Source organism: Lingula anatina, chromosome 7, assembly GCF_051362555.1.
Source record: "Lingula anatina isolate TDL-2025a chromosome 7, LinAna3.0, whole genome shotgun sequence".
NCBI classification, from domain to species: domain Eukaryota; kingdom Metazoa; phylum Brachiopoda; class Lingulata; order Lingulida; family Lingulidae; genus Lingula; species Lingula anatina.
In genome coordinates this window covers 2,808,933-2,833,994 of record NC_141773.1, presented here as the reverse complement: position 1 = coordinate 2,833,994, position 25,062 = coordinate 2,808,933, and the positions used below count along the sequence as shown (strand labels likewise).

The following is a 25,062-nucleotide window of genomic DNA, read 5'->3' as shown; positions in this document are numbered from 1 at the left end:
TGAATTTTTCGCGCCATTCTGGCACAGCTTAACGATTTTGATAAACAATGCTTAACTCATTTTACGCACTGTAAAACCGACCGCTTGCATGCAAAATTTCAAATTCTTCTATGCAATGGTTGCCGACATATGGATACATTTTTGACAGAACCATGCCTCGCCAAAGCCAAGCTTTGGCCAGCCCAAAGGAGCACTACCCAATTAAATCACTGCATATTAAACAATGCAGCAATGCATCTGACTTGGTAATCAGTTAATTGGTAGAGACACACCTGTCTTCACACTTCTCCAGTCAGATATCTTATATGAGATCTGAGTTTTTTCAATAAAGAACGCATTTTCACCTAGGCATACCTTTAAAACTGAAATATTCCATATTAAATGTCAAGTCTGTATATGCACCGTGATTCACCAGCTATCGCTTCACTGTCTGCGTACACCCACGTACCCTGGGTGTCAGACTTCACTGGAAAGTTTCCAGTAACTGAAAACAGCAGAGATATGCCAATATTGTAAATTCGGGGTGCTTGACCCCGTTAACCCAATTCCTAGGGTTAGAAACTGGCCCACATGCGACGTCATAATTATGTTTACGACCCTTGCTTATCGAAGGTCACGCATCTGCGTCCTTCGCACATACCAACCGCGGTATATAAGAGCCCGGACAATAATAGTTACCTTGTGATAGGACGTTGACAACACTGATCGAGAGGATCACGTATACCCACTAGGGTGAGTTCGGGTGAAGCACAGAGGAAATATCTTTAAAGTTTCTACCAGATGATTCTGTAGCAAGATTTCAAAGGACTGAGACAAGATGAAGATTTCGGGAAGATTGTTAGCGACTCTGGCTCAGGGATGTGTGCGGAGGACGACGGAGAGGGACCATTTGGCGCGTAGATTCGAGTTCTATGCTTGTAAACACAACCCAACGCCGCTGACGTTAGGAGGATATCTTAAGTTCGGTGGGTAGATATATGCTTGCAATTCACAGGCAAAAATTACTGCAGGATTGAAAGAGGCTCAAAATCGTTAATATTGTTGTCATTTATTGTTTTGGAAACACAGCTACTGAAAAGTCTTAGGAGTAATATTGTGGCGCAGCTTACAATGTTAAACGTATGGAATAACTTTGTTGAAATTAAGTCTAATGTAAAAAAGGAAACTTACTTTTATTTATTTACAATGATATTGGTGGGTTGCGACAGTGTCCGCGATACAAGACACAGAGCAATGTCAATGTAGAAAAATAAAACAAATAAAATGCCCGTTCCATTTAAAAACGTCGAAAACATGTACGCATATAGTTCGGTGGTTACTTTTGGTCAATGTCGTTCTTGTCCAGTGATGTTTATTTTGAGAAAAATTTTACTAAAACTCCGTAATCTGTCAAACATCTGGATGAAAACATAGATGCGGTGAATAGAGAAGGTGTGCCGCTCAAGGGCACAATTCAGCCAATGAGAAGAGAGAACGTAGTTTCAAGGTCAATCCATTGACAAATCAAGATCAAGTGTTCTGAAAACACCCACTGACCTTTGAAAGTGTGTCAGTACTTTAGGTCGCCATTGTCGGTAACACCGCAAGGACGTTTGCGTATCATCTTGCGGATTTTCCTCATTTGATCTGTTTTATTGTCTGAATGGGTCTGGAAAAACACTGGATTTGGAAGAGGACTATGTACTGTTGTCTTAGACAGAGGGAACCGTCTATTATACGCAGTTTTAGTCAGATTAGTGCAATAGTTTATCCTTTGTTTTGATTTGGAAATCTGATTCATTCATCGCGACCAACAAAATGATGAAGTCTGCGCTTCTTCGACCCAGCCGGCCGTTGGGTTTTGTCAGACGATTTAGATGTCAGCCAGCAGCCATCAGCGTGGTGAAGAAATACGCAGAATTCAACCCAGCACCGCTCTCGCTGCGAAATCTATTAGATTTTGGTAAGAAAGCATACGACGCAAAGCAGGGTCCAAAGTCCAATTGTGTTTTGCCGGCTGTAGCCTCTTGCACATCGGTCGACGTTTTCATGATTTGCGTGCTAAATCCTATTTAATTTTTATGAATGTTATTTAGTTTAATAATTGGAGTTGGAATAGAATTTGCAGTTATATGTTAGCATTTATCTTAAAATAAATTCCAGGAAAGTTTAATTTATTTATTTGAAAAGACAGATTTATTGTATGCCTAATTTCATAATTGATAGGACTGTTATTGCACCGAAGAAAGATTATTATTTATAGGAGATAGACACGAAAGCTTTGAATTTATTAGATAAATTACAGGTCTGACATGTATAATACAAGTGCACATTTATTTCTGATTAAAATATTTTGTTTTCAACAATAGGACGACTTCACAAGAATTTTCAAAATACAAAGAAAGATACTTTTTATTAGCTTACAGATTTCCACAGAAAGTGCATTTCTTAATTCTGTAATCAGTCTTTTAGTGGTCTTGCGTAAAGATTCTTGACTTATACCGTGGCTGCACTGTATGTGAAAGAGTGCCCTTGGACAGCTTATCATGACCAGCAAACAAATATTATCATGTCAGCCGGCTTAGGTTTGACCTGTAAACAAATGCCAGGTCATTGGTTATGTAAGAATTTTATACACTGTTCATTAAAGATGTTATTTTGATTGAATTAATGCATATGTTAATTGCAAATGTAATGATGCATCGTCGTGTTTTTCAAATTTAAATGTTAACTTGCCACCCCCCCTCCCTCAATCCCATAAAAATTCTGTCAGAAGAAAAGAAAAATTCTGATGCAAGACACAGACAGTATATATGCAAACCACATTTATGAAAATGATTTGTTTTTACAGTGGAAAAAATAATATATGTGCGAGTTAATGAAATTGGGTTAAGTATTTATTATCTTATTTGAATACTGCCTGTCATGCAATATTGCTTTCTTTCCCTTATCAACCGGTCTGAACTGGTTTGAACTGGTTCTGAGGCCTGGAGCGCCGGTTGCATAAAATAATGGAAGTTATAGCTGAAACGTTTTGTCCTGATTGCTGTTCAGAATAAACATGTGCTTTTGTCTTCTATAGTAAAGTAACCATTGGCCTAAACTGCTGACTTTTTTCTATCAGAAAATGGATATAGTTCATTTAAATATACTACTGTAACAAATTCATATTACTGAATAGGTCTTTATTAGGTGAAGGGGTTGGTCTTTAAGTTAAGACCAATTTTGTGTCTTAAAGTGCTTTTGTGGAACAAGTCCCTGATCTGTCAGAAGTGAGTCATCCTTCAGTACAGCGTAACTAATAGCATCAGCAATTTTTTTTTTTTTGTAAAATAGATTTTGTGGGCATTCATCATATACTTTCTAGTCACAAGACTTGTCTTATTCATTCCTGTGCAATAACTAGTATTGAACTACTCACATATATTTTGTACTTATGGTAATGGTCTTTTTTCATAGGATATATGCATGGATAGATATATTGACCCAGCTATTTCTATGCACATTTGTGTTCTCAGACAGATAAAGAAGGAAAAAAAACTTAAAAAGGACCACTATTATAATAGATATATAAGACTCAATATATACAAGTGTTGACTGGGTCCTAGATAAGATACACATGGTTGAACTTTTCATGAGGGGTGGGAGTTGTTATTGTTATGAGAGGTGAACTTTGTTAACTGGAATATGGCTTAATTATCATTCCAATCTGATACCATGTTATCAAGGTGGTACTGCTCTAAGCTCTGCCTTAATTATTTTGTAAGGCTTATAGAGGTTACTGAAGTTTTTGTGCAATATGGCATTCACTTTTTTCCAGATTTGATGCAAGAGTGCAAAGGGGTCCAAAAGTTGCAGTTCTGTTAAATGCTTAATCCGTAAAACTGTATACACAGATGGCTTTTCACCCTAGCAACACTAATTTGTATAGTGCCTGATGATTTGCATAGACTTCGATCTTAGGCAATGTCATGAAAGAATACTTGTTGTGAGTAATTGGGCAAATTTTCAGATTAAGAGAAGTTTGAGAGTCGTGACCCGAACGTGTAAACACGCCAAGGCTATAAAAAGCTGCGTGCCATGGTTTCTTTCACATTGAGTCACGAGTTTCACCTTAGACCACCTTGGCATCTCTCTCTTTTTTTTTTTTTTTTTTTTTTTTTAGTCAAGCTTGGTGAACTAATTCTATTCTTCCTGGTTGTTCAACAATGCCTGTATTTTCTAAAAATTTTGAATGTTAAGGAAGAGAGATCTGAAAAAAGGAGATTAATTTTTTGTCTGTTTGTGAAAGTTCATGAGGTGCATGCACACTATGAGAAACGTGCTTATCTGAGCGCGACCTCTCTGGCATTTCTCCTTCACAACTCTGAAGTCATTCTGGGATCCATGGAGCAATTGTTTCAAGGGAATCGGATATTGCAAAGCTGGTTTATTAATCTTTCTAATGTTTTCTGACTTTTACAGAAAGGTTAAACCCATCATGTGTCTGTAAATAGAGGCTTAACTGATAATGATATGCGTGTGGTTGCTATTAAACTTCTTGTAGAAATGTTTGTACCAGTCATCAGGCCCTGTAGTCTTTTTTTTTAATTTGTAAAAAAGGAAAATCTAACAAAATGACATTGACTTCTTGACTTAATGATAGATGATTTAAGCATCTGCAAATTTTGGAATAACAGGATACTGGAGAGTCATGGTTGAAATTGTGAGTTCTGAAACATCTTAAAGAACGGTTGAATCTAATAGACATTCCGGTCTTAATATTGTGTACATGAGTTAAATGCTAGTTTTTTAATCAACAAGATAAATAGTCTCATTACTCTACAGTGTGGGTACAATAGGAAATTGGGGGTGAGGGGGATATCCCCCAAAATTGAGGGAATTGAATTAATTGGCATTATATTAAGGAAGTCTGCGTCAGAGATCTTTTCATTTATAAGCCAGTCTAGTCCTCAAAGGTCACATTTTTATGTGATGTGAAAGAGAATCAAGACTAATTAGACAGTACTGCTCTTGTGTTTTTTAATCAAGCTACTCTGTCTTACCTACATACCCCCTTAAACAGGGTTTAAAGCTTATTCAATAATGTGCGTGTAGGTGCATTGTGTGTTGACGTCTGCATGTATTCTTGCTTGGTTAATAAGGGACTATATGTATCAATGATGTACAGACTTGCCTACGTGTCCATAATATTGGTTACATGCAGTGCTGAGAGCCCACATGTATAGCCAAATATATCCAAAATGTGCCATAAATTTTTTTATTTCCAGCTTCTGCCCTTATAAATACTTCATCACTGCTTCTGAGTCATAGGTCTGCTGACTGTTTTTTTTTTTTTTTTCAAATCAACATAATCAGCCAATCTCTTCAATTATATTAAACAGAATTAAGTTGCTTTGGGAATATCGATCAGCAGTTCAATTTTTTTTAGTCCCTCGTGTGGCCAAATTGACCAAATTCCTTTTACCTACTATGATTTCTCTCTGTATAAGTCACCCCTCCCTCTTGCAGATATAATACCATAACCTTTTCACTTATTTTGCAAAGTCATTTCCCATATTTATCCCAATCTTTTAACCATCTTTTTTCCCCCCTCTCACTTCAGGTCAGAATCCATGCCAACAAAAATCGTTCAAGTTCCTCAGGTTTGAGCTTGCCGTGAGACTGGCAAATATGCTGAAAGAAATAGAAGAGCTTCCCAAAGACCTGATGAACACTTCTTCAGCAGATCTCGTCCACAGATGGTAAGATTTAAGAAAAAAAAAAAACCTACACCAGGACTCTCAGGGTGCAGATAAACACAAGGCAACTTGCCAGTGCTGATATACAATGTTGCTATGGCAACTGCTTCACAGAATGACTTGCCAAGAATTACCCATTTCTGTGTCTTAATATTGTGGAGAATGTCAGTCTTGGAGAATAGTTTTATATATATATATATATACTCTACAAAATGTGTAGAAAAAAGATAATGGTTCATGAAACTTTTAAAAAAATTTATATTTCAGGTATGAAGAGAGTTTCAGAGAACTAATGGAGTTTGAGAATGCCAGTTCTTCAGACCAGAGTGTTTTGTCAGAGTGAGTGAACTTTGTGGTTCTTTATTGATCAATTAGTGAACCATTCTGAACTGACAGTATAAATTACAGTAATTCTTGTCTGGTATTTTGTTACAGTAACACCAGCCCAAGTTTCTTTTGTCTCTATAGCACCCATTTTGTGGACAAACACTTTTTTAATGAAATGGCACTTTGTTGGAGACATTCTGCTGTTCTAATCTGATGTTTCTTTGCTTTCAGATTTTCTGAAGCTTTAGAAAAGATCCGAAGTCGTCACAGTACAGTGGTTGAAACCATGGCACAGGTGAGGAAGTCCACCTTCTTTGTGTGATAATGCATTCATAGTGACACATGTACAGCAGACACACATCATTACAAATTTATTTATTTTTTGACATTTCTTTATTTAATTAAGTTAAAGTGTGCTCATTTTAGACAACAAGTCATAAAAGAAAACGAAGAAAAAGAAGGATATACTAGTACACATCATCATTTGTAATACATTCTGGGTATTTGGACTCTCTTATTTCAGTTTGACTATTTCCTCTTCTTTCAATCAAATCACAAAATGCATAAACGCAGTAACATAACATAACCCATACAATAATCCAGGCAAACACCAAAGCGAAAAAAGCTCATACTTGTATAGTGTGTTTAAAACCTATGAGACCTAAATTGATAATTACATTAGCATAAATGTGATTATTTGTTGCCTAGTGGCAGCATCGTTTTTGCACATTCCCATGTCCTTGTTTTCTTGCCACAGGGCGTGATGGAACTTGCAAATAGCTCTCCAGATGGCGTACTAGAAGACGCCACTCGAAAAGACATTCAGTATTTCCTCAACCGCTTCTACATAAGCAGAATTAGTATCAGAATGCTCATCAACCAGCATAGTAAGTGTCAGAGGTCATAGGTCAAAGTTGAAGGTCAAGGTTGAATGAAGTCTTAGGATTTTTCTGTTAAACAGCCAATCAGGATCCTTGGGACAAGTTGTAACCTCAAGTCAGCCAATCGGAACATGTGACATATATTCAAGTGGATTGTTGATTGGATGAGTTTTTGGATTTCTTTCAGGTTTTCATTGAACATGATGGAATTCAGTACATTGATAGCCTTTGCCATTGAAACACCCTTTTTCATTGCAGTACTTAAAATATGAAACCGAGTCATGATATTGAGTTATTTATCTTAATCACTACTCTGGTAGTTATAGAACAAGGTCTTAAAGAATTTTTTCAAAAAGAATTGATGTTTTGATATTTTTTTCTTTTGAAATTTTATAAACATAGAATAGTTTTACAGAGAACACTTAAGTTGCCCAGTAAAATTAATGATCATTTGTCTTGCTCTCTTCTGAACATGTTGAGGTCTTAACACTTAAATTTGTTTCATTATTTTATGGATATTATATATTTCAAAAATAAATACAAAGTGCGTAATGAGCAATTCAATTAGTTTCTTGTTTTTTTTTGTATTCACTGTATGACTTCATTTGTAAGATGGATTTTTAAAAATATATTTTCAGTTCTGTTATTTGGGAACCAGCTGAACCAGGAAAGGCGTTATATAGGGTCCATAGATCCCCACTGCAATGTTCTGGAAGTGGTTCAAGGTAGGAAAAAGGCCAGTTTAAATCAATGATGTTGTTACAGTTATAATGATAAAGAAGAAGTGATAATGATGAAGAAGTTTTATTGACTTCAACATGAATTGTGAATATTTTTACAGCTGGAAAGTATGTTTTGATTTTGTTAATTTTCCTCAGGTGCGTACGAGGACGCCAAGGGCTTGTGCGACCTTCATTATTGCATTACCCCAAAGTTGGACATCAAATGTTTTAATCGTAAGTGTTCCTGTAATGTTTATTCTTTTCTGGGTGCTGAAAGTGCTTACCTGGGAAAGTTCACAGAAGGATTCCAACTGAAATGTCATTGATTAGAATATTGATTTATATAGGAAATTTGGGATTTCTGTTGAACTTAGCAAAAATCTTTCCTCAAAAAAAAAAAAAAAAAAAAAAAAAAAAAAATCCATACTGATAGAGACAGTAATTAAGGTTAGAGACAGTAAGGTTATTATTATTATTACTTGTTTTTTCAGCTTATGAGCAGGGAGAGCCTATCCAGATGGTCTACGTCCCATCCCATCTTCACCACATCATGTTTGAATTGTTCAAGAACTCCATGCGCGCCACTATTGAGACGCGCAGTAATGTCACCGATAGCGATCTCCTGCCCCACATTGAGGTGAAGATATTTAAAGGAAAAGAAGACATTACAATCAAGGTAAATGAATAAGGAAGGGGATAATATATATACACACACGCATCCACGCATGCACGCACTCACACACACACACACACTACTGGATTATTGCATACCTTATGATCTGTACGATAACAGTGTTATATAGTTACACAGCTGTCAAAATCATTGAAATGATTTTTTATATTATTTAAATTACGGAGTTCTATTTCAGATAAGTGACCAAGGCGGTGGTTTCAGCAGAGACCAGCTTGACCTGATGTTTAACTACACCTACACCACTGCGTCCAAGCCTTCAGCTGACCACCACACACCCTTTGTAAGTAGATGTCATGATCATATATGTGTTTTACCTCAATGTTGCAAAACTTAATTTAAAAAAGTGCATTTCCCTAAATTGCCAAGGTACATCACTCATGAAGCTGTTGAAAAAATTATTATGTTCAAAATAGTTTTTGAGTTGTACATTTCTAGTTTTTAAGACACTTTCTAAATAGACTGGTGAATTTCACTTGTAGTGATAAAAGATCAGATAATTTGCATTACATGTAATATTATTATTATTTCCCCAGGCTGGCTATGGCTATGGTCTCCCTCTGTCTCGTCTGTATGCTGTCTATCTGAACGGTAACCTTGACCTTGCTCCCGTGGAGGGGCATGGAACTGACGCCTATGTTTATCTAAAGGTATGGAAGATATAGAATTATATAGTTCAGCAAGGTGTATGTGACATGAATGTCAAGCACATTTGTCTGCCACTTACACCTCCTGATAAGTGTTGTGTCTGTATAATTTCACAGGAGTTGTCAAGGACATAGATAAGTTAGATGTGTTATATCTTGTATTTATATATTATAATTACTTGTCGCAGGATGTACAGGGGTATGCGAGAAAACATCGGGACTACATTTTATGTACTTGACATCTGTTGTAAAACTTAAGTTTAGTCATTTTGTTCTGATGTTGCATATTGCTTTCTATAATAATATGTGAAATTGCATGATTTTTAATTCAAAAAAGTATGTTAAAAGCATTCAAATTGTAGATTATAACAACATATTTCTTATTAATTCACAATTAAGCTCTTTCAAAATAATGCCAATTCTGAAATCATAAATTTATGTCCTTCAGACTCTTTCTCAAGCTGCCAGCGAGCTTCTCCCAGTTTTCAACAAAACTACAGCAAAGTACTACAATTCCCCCATACCTGTAGCTGATTGGAGTAACCCCAGTCACACCACTGGTAGGACTTGTAATTTAGTCTATTACATGTGATAAGATAAGATAAGATTTAAAAGTGCGTGTCTGTGTGTGTGTGTTTGAGAGAGAGAGAGAGAGAGACTATAAGTGTATACAAGTGGGCATGTCAGAATTAAAACTTCTGTTTGAATTGCATTATTGCTGTATAAATTGCAAATTAAATTATGTGAAAGTGTTTTTATTTCAATTTGTTCTATCATCGATGAGTCAGATTTCAAAGATTCAAAGATAAGTTTTAATGTTTGAAAGATGTATTACTTTTTGAAGATATGAGAATTCAACATTTTCTTGTGTTGAAGAATCAAAATATGATGTTAGCCTTTGACACTAATATTACAATCTTATTATGTTCTATAAATTGAAATGCATATTTTCCATTTTTCAGGTCTTACAACATTTCTTTCAAGGACATACTGCACAAAAACCAGCAACCAGTAGAAATCCACAGTCAAGTCAAACTTAACCAGGACACAGCACTTGTACTTGTAACAACTTGTATTTGTCCCTACGTTAAAGAGACAGGGAAATGGCACTGCGGATTATTGGACACCGTTTCCAATCATATCTCTTTGATTATTCAAATATAAAAAACATTTCTGTTTTGTGAGAGCACTTGGTAATTATTATAGAACCTAGTTTTCTGCTATCTGAGACTGCTACTTGTATATATTTAAAGTTGTTTGCAAAGCAGTAAATAACCACGATCACGTTTCAGAGCCGTGACTGTTATTTACAGTTTTAGTTGAAAATATCATTCTTTACAATGGTTACTTTGCATTGATAAATGTTATATAACAACTAGAATCACATCCAGTTTTATTGAAAGAACTCACAGTTCTACTGTAAAGGTGTCAGTCGATAGATTTTCCATTTTATTGGCACTTAAAGATTAGTAAGGTGTACTTATTTTATGTGATAAAAAAATAAACTTGTGATGCTTGAAAGTATGTAATGGACAGGTGATAGTTAACACTTGGTTCAATAGAACTTATTATGAATCGAGGATTTTGGTGCTTCGTTTCCATGACCAGCACTTTTATATTCATATAATCAGCTAAATGTCTGTGTTCACCATATTACTATCACACATTGTTACATACGTTTTGAAAATACACATGCAGGTTTCAAGATCTATAAAAAGTCCAAATGTCAGTTATATATGTATAGTGTTAGGTTTAAATGTTTTGGAGCTGTATATAAAATAGATATATGATTTGGTCTTGCATATAATTAAATGTAAATAACATGATAGGCTTTTAATTATATATTTCAGTGAGAGAAAGGAAAGTGAAATTTGAATGACTGAAAGCGCAGTGGCCAAGGAAAGTTGTATGTGCCAAATGTATTTGGCTTTGCAGATGACAAAATATGTCCTATTTCCATCTAAAACTTAACATAGAGAGTGACATATGCAAGCAGGAACTAGAAATGTTCTAAATCTTTTCTAAATTCTGTATTTTAGTTGATCGTTGTAATAATGTTACAACACATTTTCATCACCCTTTTGTTTTATCAAATTTTTCTCGCACTTCTCCCAAGGATCATAGCTGATAATGACAGACATGGTGAAATTTTACAGCACCAAATTGCAAGCTGTGTCCACACTTCCCTTTAAATGGTGTTGGACCCAAAGCTCACGTGGGAATTTTAAAGAAATTACCTCTCGTTCTAGTCATGGTCTCTTCAGTATTGGATTTACTTCACAAATATTTAATGTAAATTGTAAAACAAAATGAGACAGGGACATATTATCAGCCCTTGAAGATATGAATGAGTTTGTCAGTTCTGAAATTGATTGTGTAATTTATATTTTTATTTATTAAGTTATTAATTGGTGTCATCGTAGTACTTTTGGAATAAATTCTGTGCTCTGAGTATTTTATCAGAGGTATTTAGGTGCCATACAGTAAGCTGAAAAAGATGAGTCACGAAAAATCCACATTATTGTTATATCTTAAAAGGCTACAGGTTTTAATTAACAAATATCCAGATTTTAAACATTCTGTCACATATGTATCTTGGCAGTGCTGTGCACAAGTATCTTAAAATATTGTAAAAAGTTATTTACAGAGGTGTTTGCTGAAGGTTTATTTGGATTGATAAAGTAGTAAGGTTAGATTTGTATATATTTAGTTATCAGAAGGTGAAATAGTAAATATTTGTGATGTTGTCAAGTAGCAAAATTGTTTTCATGCTAGATTTTTGTTCTTTGGCTAATGTAATTAGTTATGATAAAATGTTAAGACAATAAGACCAAAGGACGGACACATGAAGGGATTTCCCAGAGAGAAAAAAATGAAGTAGTTATTAGTATATAGAATATATTTAGAGTTTTGGCAATTGTGAAGATTTCATCTGCTGATTCAATCAGAAAATGGAAGGTGTATAATTGCACACTTAGCCATTTACTGTTAGTTACTTTGTTGTTGTGACTTACTAGGAAGTATGTGAAATGTTTTATTTGCAGTAAGAAGTACTTCTTGATGGTTAATAGAATTTGAAGTTCATAGTTGATACTTGTTATATTATTGTCTGTTTATAATTTTAATGTTATCATGAAGACAGTAAAATACATTTACACAGACCCTTATTTCTCCAGAAATAAACGATATTGTTATGTATCTTTGAATTTTTCTTGTCTACTGCCGTTATCATGTCTTACACAAAATGGGAAGTCATCTTTTAAGCCTTCATTCTGGTTGAAATTTTCACAAATTTCACAATTTTTGCTAAAACATGAAGATGGGTATTATGAAAACATTTTGAGATAAAAATTGACCAGAAAAGAAAGTAGAGAAGTGCTTTTATTTCTATTTAACTCCTGGTTTTACATCATGCACAATGCATCACATTACTGTGACTGCAACTGGTTTGCTTTTTGCATCTAGTCAGGAGCAGGAAAGTTGAAAATAACCAATTAAGAAGAAAGTCTTGTGTATAGCATTTGAAGCATACATCAACTGAAGCACAGTAACAAAATACCATGTCAGTTTGTACAATAATGGCCATTTTGGTAAAGTATGCACACCCACAAGAATCTTGTGACAAAAAAACTTTTTTGATAATGTTTTCTTTTCTCTTTTCCCTCTCAAATTTCTATTACTTCCTACGGTTCTTAAGTGAGGTTTACCACCTTAAGACAAACGTAAGCGTCAACTCCAAACCTCTTTCTTCACTATACTTCACAAGATAGATTAAAGAAGAAGTTGCCACTAGCAAAATACATATAATTTCATACTTTAATGGTCAATTGTCTCTAGCCTTCCATTCTCTTTTTTTTTTCTTATTTTTAATATATTGCATTTTTCACTGAATATTCTAATATTCTACTCCTGGACAACATTCCCCCTGAAATATGGAATTCTAAATGCTTTTTAATGAACTTTCCAGTCATTACCTATCATTTTATCATACTAAGGACTCATACTAAACATCTAAACTAGTCAAACAAAAATTAATTAGTAGAAAATATAAAGACAGTTGGCTTACTGAAATGTGATGGTCTTTTTCTCAAAGGACGGATGCATTTAAAATGCGAAAGTACAAAGAAAAAGTGACAGCAAAAAACACTGTTAAAAGTTCAACACTGTTAACCTTGCATAAAAAATAAAACAATGAAAATCTATATATTATATATATACAAAGCAGGGCTAACTGAAAATGATAATCTTTTTTATATGTACACTAGACTAGATCAGAATACTGCAATCCAATTTAAACATGGTACATTCAGATAAATATCTTGTATATATTTTCACACGAATGCTTTGCTTTCTCATCTTCCTTTGCTCATAATCTCTTTAGCTGGACCTGTACTAAATGTTCATAACTCTTTCTTTTAGGTTTTAAATAAATATAAAAACTTTGCAATGTATTTAACATTTCAAATCCGGTGCAATCTTAATCTGGTATCCTTTCTCAAGATTCTATAAAGCATGTAAATGCATGATAGTTGTAATCAGTGTCTTAAAGAAAGGTTGCATCTAAATTGTACTTTTTATCTCATATCCAACTTCTGAATGAACAAAAAGCATCTTTTAATTTTGTTTTGTCCAGTTGAACTTTGCTTTTAACTCACTGTTCAGAAACCTCAGCAGAAATGAGGTGAAACATTAATAATATGCAGTTTGACAGTTGCATGTTTGGACTGTTGAATTCATCATTCCACAGACAGTTTTTACATAAATATTTTCATATCGTCTAATTTTTGGCTCTACTCAAGATCCTTCCTCAGGACAAACTGGCCATGCGCTGATGTTCTAACACGGAGTTGAGTAGAGCTGAAAACTAGACGATATGAGAATATTTAGATAAAAACTGTCTGTGGAATGATTAAATCAGCAATCCATGTATAACTGCCAGACTATTGAATTTTGAAAAGCAGTGGTAGGTTTGGTTGTCATAATAGATTTGTCATTTTAGACATTATCAAGTTCTTTTCTAGGATGAAGCCTTCACTCAGTTACATCACCATGGTTACAGTACTTTATACCCATATAATTCCTTTTTTTTTTCATGTAAACATATTTTCAAAGTGGTCCCACTTTTTAATGGCAATGCAGAAACACACATCATCTAGATTATCCAGAAAGTTGCACCGATTTCCGTGACCTCGAGTCATAAACAGGTTACGGTTGACTGAGGTAAGCCCAATGCATGTATGTATACTGCAATATACACTGTGCATTTGTATGTTACCATGGGTATTTTAAATCTAAAAAAATATACAGCACTGTTTCATAAAATTAAGTTTAAAGTAACCATGGTTTACAAATTTCATAATATACACTTGCAAACTTCCATCTTACATGTCAATTCAACCCAACACACAACTTTTTATTCATATCTATGAAAGTCCACCATTCAAAAGTTCATAACTCCGAGTCACTATATACTATATACTATTATCATAGGTCAGAGTAATGATGTCCAAGTTCCTTAAACACACACAGAGCATTCACAGTCGGCTTTGTAATCAGGTTTGCACATCGGCTTGCACTTGTGTCCCAGGGGAATCATAAATCACTATCTTCATATCTAAAAATGGGAAAATATAATTTATTGGTACAAAACTATGCAGGTTGAATGAATATTCTTAGGTTAACCCTCACATTAAACTTTTTCATTCAGTTTTAATTATCTGTAAATATACAAATTTTTCTATGAAACAAGCTTATCATGTAAGTTGCCTCTCAAAATGTCACCATCAAGAAGGCGCTATGTCTCTTACTTTGCTAGCCTTCTCCGCAAATCTTTAATTTGGTCATTCTTCTTAGTTAACATTTGCTTCAGGTTCTTAAATGGTGCAGTCTGGCTTACTTTCTTCTCCAATTCCTGAAAAATTTTTTGGGATTATCAATGATCAAAACTTAAATGAAACAGTGCATCTGTATATAAAATATGGCTTATGTTTCAGACCAACAGACAAGCTGGCTTATCATACTAAACCACTCAGAAACCAGCTTCTTAAACACGACAGATACCGACTGCATTACCTCAAATAACAAAAACGGTTCATTAATACACACACAAAAAAGAACCAGGGAAGTAGTGGGGTGAGGTGGGGGGTGGGGGTGGGATTCGGGGGGTTAAAATAAAAACCCTCCCTCCCACCTTTCCGTGGAAAAGGTCTGTTCTGGTGAAAATGCGATATAGGTTCATGAACGTTTCATGGTAAAAGGTCCCCCTTTTCAGAAAAAGAATCCCAAATTTAAAATTGCTGACTACAAACTAAAGAGGGTTCTTCTCAAGGCAAGGACCAGGAATGAACTTTTTTTTATCAGAAACAAGCTCTTTCAAGCATCTGGCTTAGTTCAATGAAATAACATTTTAGTAACAGCAACCCCAGTCCACAACAGTGATGTAGGCTCGGACTGCACAACTTACGTACCTTCTCTGCCAGCTCCAGATCTGCTCTGACTTTCAAAAGCTCGTGTTTGGTGTCAGCTAGGTCCCCTTCCAGCATCTCTGCTGCTGCAGAGCCATGCTTCCTACTCTAGAAGATTTAATAAATATATATATATTTTTCAGATGAAATATGACACATAACATTTTTTCCTACGAGTAGTCTTTCCACAAAAACTTTACCAGTCCACAGGACATGCAATATGAAAGATCCTGTCGGTCCTCAACAGGCTGTTACCAAATGTCCATTCAATACCTACCTTGTCAATCTCAGACTTCAACCCTGCCATCTGCTTTCTCAGTGCCTCCACCTCTTCACCAGAGTCTTGCTGGAATACAAATACCCAAGTTTACTATTAGGCATTATTTACAACTTGGCTTGAATGATTTGTTGAGTAGTAGATTAGAAATAAATGTTGACTACTGCATGAATGTTGTTGTAACCTGAAATATATCTTTTTTTTTTTAAGTGTAAGAGATCACTAAACTAATGAAACTTTTAAACATTAAAAAAAAAAAAGCATTTTACATATTTTAACATCATTTAGAAAGAGTTCCTCCAGTAAATTAATTGAAGCTGTTACTGATAGTCAGCAATCCTCTTGCACAATAAATTCAGATTAAAAAGATGTAGTTATTTTTAATTTATTTAATCAGATCTAACCTAGCCTAGTTTTCAAGCTCAGACAAATTTGGATTTGAGATACTTTGTAAAATGGGAACCTGGAAATAAACAAATCCACACCCTACCCTTATGACAGTTCCTTTAGCTGAGCTGAGGGCATTTTTTGTCTTCTCTAAGTCTGAGGACAGCAGGTTCTTCTCTTGTTGTATTCCCAGGGCCTGAAACAGATAACATTAATTCAAAATACTGTACACTTGGCTGTCACTCCACTGTTAGTATTTTTATAATTAAAAAAAAAAAAATATTTGCAAAATTTGCAAAAATTACTAAATTACAAAAGACAGAAATACTCTATTTAAAATAACATGAATACTGTGTTGCAAGTCTAGTGACTTTCTGGCTTAAAAAAAATTAATAGCAAAATGATGAACAAATGTTTAATATATATTTTGCACGGAAAGAGAATATTGTATTTAGCACTTGATCAAATGATTAACATAAAAGCTGTTAATATGTTTGTGTGCGTCTAGGTATATACATCAATATTCACAACATGGTAAATATGCCCCTATACACACCTGGGATTCTACAGCCTTCAGCCTGTCCTTTAGTTTTTCATTTTCTTCTTTTAACCTTTCAATCTCCTGTAGAAATCAAGACAAAAATGTTATAGCATCAAAACATGTGAACTATATTTATTTAATTTAAACTATCATACTTTTAATTATCAGTTTAAATAATACAGGTTTAACTCAGATACTGCAGAGGAGTTTCGGTTCCATGCTTTTATTGGATAGTTTCAGTCTGCACACAAATAAATATACAAAAACAATGCTCAAAAACAATCTGCTAATTCCTTCTTTCTGTCAAATGTCCATGCATATACATGCACACACATAAAATTCTCCTTCCTTTGCCTTAATTTCTCAAAAAATGTAGAAACAAATAAATCCACATGCACACATTCAAATGCTGTCATTGCAACCTTTCAAACATTTACACACACATGCATATAAATACTGACATATACATTGTATAAATGCATTCACCATCTGCTAAGACACACATGCACACGCTCACACACACACACTTACCATATGCACGCTCTCTTACACACACACACACACATGCACACACACACGCTCACTTACACACACACATGCACACACATACCATATGCATGCACACACACACACACACATGCACACACATACCATATGCATGCACACACACACACACACACACACACACACATACCATATGCAGTAGGGCAGATGCAGAGCTCTCGTTCAGTGGTTCTAGTTTACTAGGTCCAGACAGAGCTGAGAAGTCCGTGTCACGTTTGGTCCCTGTAAATTCTGCATCCTCAAAATCTTTGATCTTCTCAAGTAGATCCCTAAAAAATAAACAAAATATATAGTCTGTGTCACTATGCACTAGCTCAAGTTAACTTCACACAATATCTAAGTTTATTATTAATAAAACAACCTAAACAGGGCTTGACACTAACTTTTTTCTCCACTGTCCTTTTTGGGCCAGTGAGGTCTGGTAAATATTACAAGGGTTACTTGGCGCATTAAGTTTTACTTGCCCTTCAGGACAGTAACCCCTGTGATTCACAGGCATGAGATGGGTTTTCATTGCCCCGGGCCAGTAACCCACCTTTTATGCCCAGCTCTGCTACATAAGATATAATTAAGGCAGTCTTTTGTATTAATCACATAAGTACTGGACAGTTAGCAAAAACACTGGCCCCCACTTTCTGCCACCGATGCTCACACTAACCTGTTTTCCAATTCAGAAATATCAGCCTGAAGTTTCAAATGCCACTTCTCAGCCTGTTGACACAGTTGCCGTAGCAACAAGACATTGGTGTGGGCCGTGTTGATGAGCTCGGACTCCATTTCGCCCCTGACCACCGCCAGGAGTCCGTCAAGCATCTCAGTGACCTCGTCAACTGTGAAGGTTTCATCTATGAGCCTGAAGCAAAAACATTAACGAAAAGATGGTCATATCAAAGAACAGGATGCGTGTGTGTGTGTGTGAATGTGAGGAGAGCAATGGCAAAGGATGGGTGGGGGTGGGGGGGTTAGCTTAGTCTTCCACTTTTTCCACCACCATACATCAGGATGTAAGGACCCATTACCCCTACTAAAAGAGGGCCACTATTGTTCTTAAACAGGACCATTTCTTCCCTGTTATAAAACAGAACTCAGATTTAGCTCTGAAATGAATTAATTTGAAATAAATTATTTGTTAATACGTGGTTCTTTTTTGAAATGAGTCTCGCCTACAGCAAAAAGAAGGTCTGACTCAGCATTATGTACCTGCTGTCCTTCAGGTCGTCAAAACATGCGTCAACAGCCCGCAGTCTCTGCCCGCGCTGATAGCGAGCAAACCGCATGTAGTTGATAACAGTGGCCTGGTGATGATCATTTAGACCAAGGGCGGACGTCTGGAATGACAATATTCAAGCTTAGCACACATGACGACACTAGACAATTATTACAGACATTTTGCTACCTGCAGAAAGTTATATTTACAAATAATAACCGCGATTTTGAGAAAAAATTATCAAAGCAAAAAAGATGGGGCACAGGAAGGCTAAAATTTTATTTAAAATAAAAAGAGCATTATCACAGCTGTTCATATAATAATAATAATAATACATAATTATAAAAACCAAATAAATAAAAAAATTAAAATGTGATAAACATGATATATGAATTGAAGATATATTTATTCAATGTTTTTTAGTTATACCAGTGGGTGTTTACAAACATCCACATTTTTCAATGGGAACTTTGCATGAATGCAGGCACCCATATCTACACATGATATCACAGCTTTCTTCAGAACTATTAATAAATGCATGATACTTCTCTATATTCAGGATTTAATTAAAGTGCAAATGTTTAGTAGGCTTACAACATGCCAGTGAGTCAATAAAATTACCACTGTCCCATTCATCTAGATTAAATCCAAGGTGCAAATATTGATTTTCTGAGGTAATGATGCATTCAGAAACATCCCATTTCGTGGTTACCATAGTAACCAACCCAGACAAACAGTTAGTCTTAGCATGCAGTTCCAGGTAGACTGCTATCAGCGAAGCCTTTTAATATTACGCAAGAGCATTATTTACATATTAATTCTACAGCAGGTGTTACATACATATTACCATGGAGTGGCATTATAATATATCCTAGTACAGAACATGGTCAATACAATTCAGCTTCCTGGCCCCTTGGGCTGCAAAGGTCTATACAAAGGGTCTAATGATCCAACACAAAAACTGGTCAGTAAAAGAACAAATTTTTGACTATAACATATTGGTAGAATTGAATCTTATCTTAAATTGAACAGGCTGGAGGGTATGTTCACCCAACCTGAGTACCCAGTAATAGGTGGTGTAAAACCATCCCCCCTGACTTATAATTTTCTTGTACCAGGTTGGTGCTGAGTAAACATAAACACTAAGGCTTCGTTCCCAATGAAACAATCGTGCAGAGACCTTTGCTAAATGCAATCAGATGACCTATGATGCTCAGGGAACTGGGGGTGGGGGGGGGGGGGGAGGGGGGGCTGAGTCTGTACTGGTTCTTGTACTATGTACTTGTACTAATGACATATTATATGAATTGCTATTACACTTGGGTTAAGTTTCATAAATGAAACTCTTGCAATCTAAATGTTAGTCTTCTGCAATGTGTTGGGTCTCAAAGGTTACAGTATGCAATATCTTATGTTAAGCTTCCTGCTTTGTTATTCTGTCATGCAAATACATAACCCTCTGATATGAAGCAAAACACTATTCTCGAAATTATATCTTAAACACTGAAAGGTTTAATAAATGAAACATGCCGAAGATGTGTTTTATTCATTACTTATGCATTTAGTCCCAACCCAGAAAACTTTTCACGTTCAAAAAAAAAAAAAAATTATTTTAATGTAATGACTAGTAATAAATAATTAAAACAAAATATGCATGATAACAGAAATATTTATTTCTTTTGCTCCATTCATGGTAAGTTTTAGTATTAGGCCACACTTTTTTATTTTTATGGATGACATCCTCTGGGGACCCCGAAATCGGTGCGAGAGGGCGAAAAAAAAAAAGTCCAAAAAAAAAAAATGCTGCTTAAGTATAGGAATGCTGTCAGTACACAGCTGGAAACACAAATTTACCACAGAAACACATACCAAACTAACAATATGTCTTTATCGATGCTCTCAAAATATTAAAGCATTGTGAATACTTCGTAGAAAGGTAAAAAAAAAGTCATGAATAGACGGGCCCGTAGCCAGGGGGTTAGAAAGAACCACCCCTTTTGCTGGATAAAGGTCCACTCTGGGTAAAATTTGATCTAGATACATTAAGTTTTTATGGAAAAAATGATGCAAAGATATGCTTAATACTACCAATCTTATAAAAGGTCATTTCGGTCGATGCCATTTGGTCTACTTCGACTCACATGAAGCACCCAAACTGTCGGTGGCCTGACCGACCTACAGCCCACCAAATACCTGGACGCCCTGTCGACCCTTTTTTTTCGCTACAAAAAAACCTGGTATGTGTTGCTTTGGACAGAATATCACTGAAATTTCCGGGTGATAATTGCTGGCCGCCGCCAGCTTTCGCATAATTGTAAAAAATTGGATATCTCCATGCCCAATATCAATGGCATAACAATCCAAAACGACGGCCCCGTTCTCTTTATGACTTTATATAATTAATTGTCCTGTAATTTGAAAGTAATCCTAGAGATGAATTTGATGGCAAAGCGGCCATATTTCCACATGGCAGTAATACGCATGCGCAGAAAGCACATTTTCCGGCAAATTCAATAACGACGTTTGCGACAACCGACTTCGATGGGGGGGGGAGGGGGGGATTTTTTTTTTTTTTGGGAGAACGGACGAAAATCGGTGCGCGCGCAGGATGTCATCCATAAAAATAAAAAAGTGTGGCCTTAGTGTTAGTATTAAATGCATGATTGATCCTGATTAATATGTTATGCTGACTAATAATACTTACCTCTTCTTCTTTTGATTTGTATTTCTTTTTTAGTTTAGACTAGAAATGACAGCAAAATTATAGACACACAAGACTTAAAGCACACTGCTTAAGTTCTGTTCTTTTAATTTTTGCACAAAAGTCTAACAAATATGAATAAATATAAATAAATCAAAATTAGATTAATCAAAAGACACGCAATTAGTATGTACACTTTTTACACAGATGAATCATCCTAGCCAAGAAAACAGCAAAGTCCTTGGTTAGTTAAGCTATACGATGTTGACTCACAAGAATATTTTTAGAAGTAACCAGGTGTAAACTGCATGGGCTAGCGTATTATAGTTTTTGGTTTTTAATACTAGTACATTCAATGCTGCATGGTTTCTTTTTCTTTCTTTTTATTCTGAATTTAGACCATGTTTTCATTAATTATTCTCTCCCCCCCCCAAAAAAAAAAAAAAAAAAAACTATACACATCCTCCCTCATTTTTTATTTAATCTAAACTTTAGATTGAACATATTTTGCTTATAAGTGATACGTGTATAAAAACAATCCACTTAGGGTTACTTCCCTGTAAATAAATTACCATAAGTTCATAGCATTACTAGCCAATTAACTGCACCAATCAATATATTGTACAATATGTACAGTTTATCACTAGAATGTGATGTATTTAACAAGTCTACAGCGCAGGTACGAAAATCTGAAATAATGCAGCATTAATATCATTTAAATTAATATTACGTAACTGGGAGCGAAATGCAAATCCTCTGTGAAACGAATAATAAACCAGTTTGTATATTGCAATTTGCAGCTCCCCCCCCCTCCAAAAAAAGTCCTACTCCTCACCATCGATATATGGCACATCTATTTTGACGACAGATGTATTTCTCGCATTAATTAACTATTACTTCACCAGCTTTACCCCTTCAATACGCCCTGAAACGTCTTCAACGACTTAAAAATTGACAGTGCTAGTAGTCACACGGTGAGAAACAGAAAGCGACATTCGCGTGATTCGGCAATGAAAAATTCTTGCCAGGCGTATTGCAATTACAATTAATTTATGTTCGAAACGAATACCGTTGTAAATCGACAAAGTATCCTTTTCTTGTTTGCACATCCAAACTTGACGATAAAAGCTATGGAGCATGCAAAATTGCATAGATACTTACCATTTTTGCTTATTTCAAAAGCGGAATGTTAATGTCAATGTACACAAATGAACCTCGGTGAAATCGAGGCTGAGGCTAAAAACGGGGAGGTCAAATTGCAAAACTTTATATCTTTTATTAAAGTAAAACAGCAATTAAATAGCATGAAATATTTAAAGAGAAGTAATGATGGATTCATGTCTTCAGTAACAATGTTATCAATAGCCTTCAAGAGTTGTGGTTTAATTTTACAAAGTCAGTCGCTGCTCGGAATTGGACTTCCTGTCATAAAATCGAGTCCGAAATGCATTTTGGGAACGTTTTTGGCATGTTATTTTTTCTCCTGTTTTTAAGGGATAATTTGTTAAGATAATATCAACCTTAACAATTGTTCACATTTTGTTTCGTGTTCATTATTCCAAAGCAGCGTCCATATTGAGCAAACAAAACAAATTACACTCATCCGGGCATTGACGGAATCCAAGATGGCTTCCACGGGTAAGCATCACACGTGTTTATATTTCACAATATTTCATCAAATAATTAGTTAAGTTAAATTGTGATTAACCATTAAATGTACCGTACCATTAGATAATCGTGGCTAAAGCATGATTCTGTTAAAAACCTTTATACTAAAGAGAGCGCAACCATGATTTCATCGCTTCAACTCCTAACCTTGTAAGGCCAGTCGGGGCGGCGGTCCCGATTCCTGAAATCTGATCGCTGTTGCCAAAATATTAATCACCATATTTCACATAATATTATTTATCTTGTCCTGCAATATTGAGAAAAATTCTGGAAGTTCGCGTGATCAAAAACACGAATCTCTGCATGTACGATACAGCTAACGAGTGGTGAGCTGGCAGCGAACGCCAACATATTGTCCAAATCGCTTGACTGCAGGCGGCGATAAAGAAAAGTTTGTGTGAGAATTTTACCTTGAAAGATCTAGGGATGGGTCTGGTGATGACTATTCCTCAAAGTGATGCAACAATATATTTTGACAGATGTTCGTGAAGTTTATCCATCTGCTGTCTCCCATCTCTCTTTTCCTTTTCGTAACACCATATTTGTGTGTGTGTGTGTGTGTGTGTGTGTGTGTGGGAGGGGGGGGCGGTAGGGGCATATGGGATAAGTTAAGTCTAATATCACTCTTTGTGTATGATATAGAATTATTTTAGTGTATAAATTGCTCATTGTAGGTTATGCTCCTTAGAATAATAATAATTTCCATCATAATGTAAATAACCATTTATGAAGCATAATTTGGGTTAGTATAAGATACAATGTAGAATGGAAAACTGTTACTATTGAGTAATATTTTTCTCCTTCAATTGCAGATAAAAAGAAAGGAAAGAAGAAGGGACAGACCATCAGCTTGAATGCATTTCTTGCTGATGAAAATGAATCCGAGTCTGGCAAAACGGTCCTTATTGGATCAAGCTCTAACTGGGGAGATATTGTGGACGACGAGGATGTAAATGGTAAACATAATAATACATTTCATTTCGTTATTTTTTATTTTCATTTTTATTTTCATGATTAAATGGAGTTGTTGGAGGTGGTCCATCCAAGTCAATTTCAAACCAGTGGTGCCCTTTAAATTGCCACATATATTTAACATAGTGAAATATAAATTGTAGTACAATAATTCCAATATTACTCATGCCTGTAAGCACTAAAGTATAGATATATATATACCTTATTACAGTTTGCTGAAAGAATAATGCAGACTTATTCAAGTGGAGATCAGGCTATAGATATGATTATTTTTTTCTACAGACTCCAGTGACTATACATATGGAGGACCTGCGGAGAAGGTTGTGCTCCCAACAGCACCACGTGCCGCGAGGGGGCCCAACATTGACATGAGTCGCGTGCCCACAGAGCCCCCATTCACAGCTTATGTTGGGAATCTTCCGTATGACATAGATGAAGAGCAGATTGCAGAGTTCTTTGCTAAACTGGGGGTAGGTACCCAAAGCTATTCAAGTAAGGTGAATTTTTTTTTAGTTTTCCCTTGTGTAATGGTGCTAAAAGAAATAAGTCATTTTTATATGTTTTTCCTTTTTGTTTTACATCTGAGAAATGATATTTCAACCTTTCACTGAAGAGCTTTGATTTAGTTGTTTTGGTAAGATTTTCCATTCTGCAATCTGTGTTTTATGGGATAGTTATATTTTCATGTTTAGGGGCATAAAATCTACAAGAGAAAGAAAAATCTTCAGACCTGCAAATGGAGAATGAGCAAAGAACTACAGAGTCAAAATTATCTATAAAAAAAATAATAAATAAACAAATAGAATAAAACCCTTGTTGAATATTCACAAGAGAATTGACCTAAACTTTGTTGCATACAGATAAATGGTATCTTTTTCCAGTCGTATTGTTTGATTTGCTTAGTTTTTGAACCATTCATTTTATTTTCTTCCAGGTGCTAAACGTTCGTCTCCCCTCTGATGGCGGTAGGTTAAGAGGTTTTGGCTATGCAGAGTTTCCCGACAGAGAGATGTTAATAGAGGCCCTAGCCATGAATGATGAGGTGCGATCATTAATTAATTTATTTTCCTTCTTTTTTGTATGTTTGCCTAAATTATTCACATGTAGATTTTATAAGGGTTCTGTTCAATATAAAGTTATTGCATGAATATGATTTGTACACAGGGGTTATGATGTAATTTGTCACATTTAGATCCAAGATTGATGCATTTGATTTAATAATAATGATTATTTATATGCATGTATCACCTTGCACCTTGGTCACTGTTTAGTAAGGGAACTCATATTTTTAAG

The 25,062-nt window shown here is 35.3% G+C and overlaps 3 protein-coding genes across 14 annotated transcripts in view; 2 read left to right on the top strand and 1 right to left on the bottom strand.

Annotated features, from left to right (window-relative positions):
- The first annotated feature begins 674 nt into the window (after positions 1-674).
- LOC106165756 (pyruvate dehydrogenase (acetyl-transferring) kinase, mitochondrial) lies at positions 675-11,714 on the top strand. Of its 2 annotated transcripts, none has more exons than XM_013544090.2 (12): positions 675-965; positions 5,585-5,723; positions 5,988-6,059; positions 6,279-6,342; positions 6,805-6,934; positions 7,567-7,653; positions 7,807-7,884; positions 8,142-8,326; positions 8,520-8,624; positions 8,878-8,991; positions 9,437-9,548; positions 9,951-11,714. In XM_013544090.2, the coding sequence occupies exons 1-12, from the start codon at positions 818-820 to the stop codon at positions 10,001-10,003; spliced, it is 1,287 nt and encodes a 428-aa protein (XP_013399544.2). In that variant the 5' UTR covers positions 675-817; the 3' UTR covers positions 10,004-11,714. The 2 variants fall into 2 exon arrangements, with proteins under 2 accessions (XP_013399544.2, XP_013399547.2); XM_013544093.2 differs by lacking the exon at positions 675-965 and adding an exon at positions 1,543-1,942.
- Positions 11,715-12,356: 642 nt separating this feature from the next.
- LOC106165757 (leucine zipper transcription factor-like protein 1) lies at positions 12,357-23,335 on the bottom strand. Of its 4 annotated transcripts, none has more exons than XM_087018700.1 (11): positions 23,208-23,321; positions 21,133-21,171; positions 18,422-18,549; positions 17,880-18,074; positions 17,352-17,490; positions 16,673-16,738; positions 16,220-16,312; positions 15,730-15,798; positions 15,456-15,560; positions 14,796-14,899; positions 12,357-14,602 (listed from the first exon to the last, which is right to left on the bottom strand). In XM_087018700.1, exons 3-11 carry the CDS (start codon positions 18,496-18,498, stop codon positions 14,581-14,583), a joined length of 870 nt encoding a protein of 289 aa, XP_086874826.1. In that variant the 5' UTR covers positions 18,499-18,549; positions 21,133-21,171; positions 23,208-23,321; the 3' UTR covers positions 12,357-14,580. The 4 variants fall into 4 exon arrangements, with proteins under 4 accessions (XP_086874826.1, XP_013399549.1, XP_086874827.1 ...); XM_013544095.3 differs by lacking the exon at positions 23,208-23,321 and adding an exon at positions 22,291-22,382; XM_087018701.1 differs by lacking the exon at positions 21,133-21,171 and having other exon boundaries at positions 23,208-23,335.
- Positions 22,594-25,062, top strand: part of LOC106165755 (uncharacterized) — a 21,208-nt gene continuing 18,739 nt past the window's right edge. For 4 of the 8 annotated variants that reach the window (XM_087018699.1, XM_087018692.1, XM_087018696.1 and 1 more), the window contains exons 1-4: positions 22,596-22,767; positions 23,610-23,753; positions 24,052-24,239; positions 24,704-24,811. In XM_087018699.1, coding sequence (XP_086874825.1) covers positions 22,755-22,767; positions 23,610-23,753; positions 24,052-24,239; positions 24,704-24,811 — 453 coding nt within the window. In that variant the 5' untranslated portion in view covers positions 22,596-22,754. Of the gene's footprint in view, positions 22,768-23,609; positions 23,754-24,051; positions 24,240-24,703; positions 24,812-25,062 lie in introns of all 8 variants that reach the window. The other 4 variants (XM_087018693.1, XM_087018698.1, XM_087018691.1 and 1 more) reach the window with 4 other exon arrangements.

What these genes read in the sequence shown, in the direction of transcription:
- LOC106165757 (XM_013544095.3), bottom strand. An exon ending in TGAAGTCTGAGATTGACAAG is followed by an intron (nt 15,561 to 15,729) that starts GTAGGTATTGAA and finishes TAAATCTTCTAG; the next exon opens with AGTAGGAAGCATGGCTCTGC. An exon ending in ATCTGGAGCTGGCAGAGAAG is followed by an intron (nt 14,900 to 15,455) that starts GTACGTAAGTTG and finishes AAAATTTTTCAG; the next exon opens with GAATTGGAGAAGAAAGTAAG.
- LOC106165756 (XM_013544090.2), top strand. Translation starts at nt 818, where the DNA reads ATGAAGATTTCGGGAAGATTGTTAGCGACTCTGGCTCAGGGATGTGTG. An exon ending in GACCAGAGTGTTTTGTCAGA is followed by an intron (nt 6,060 to 6,278) that starts GTGAGTGAACTT and finishes CTTTGCTTTCAG; the next exon opens with ATTTTCTGAAGCTTTAGAAA. An exon ending in TGGTTGAAACCATGGCACAG is followed by an intron (nt 6,343 to 6,804) that starts GTGAGGAAGTCC and finishes TTCTTGCCACAG; the next exon opens with GGCGTGATGGAACTTGCAAA.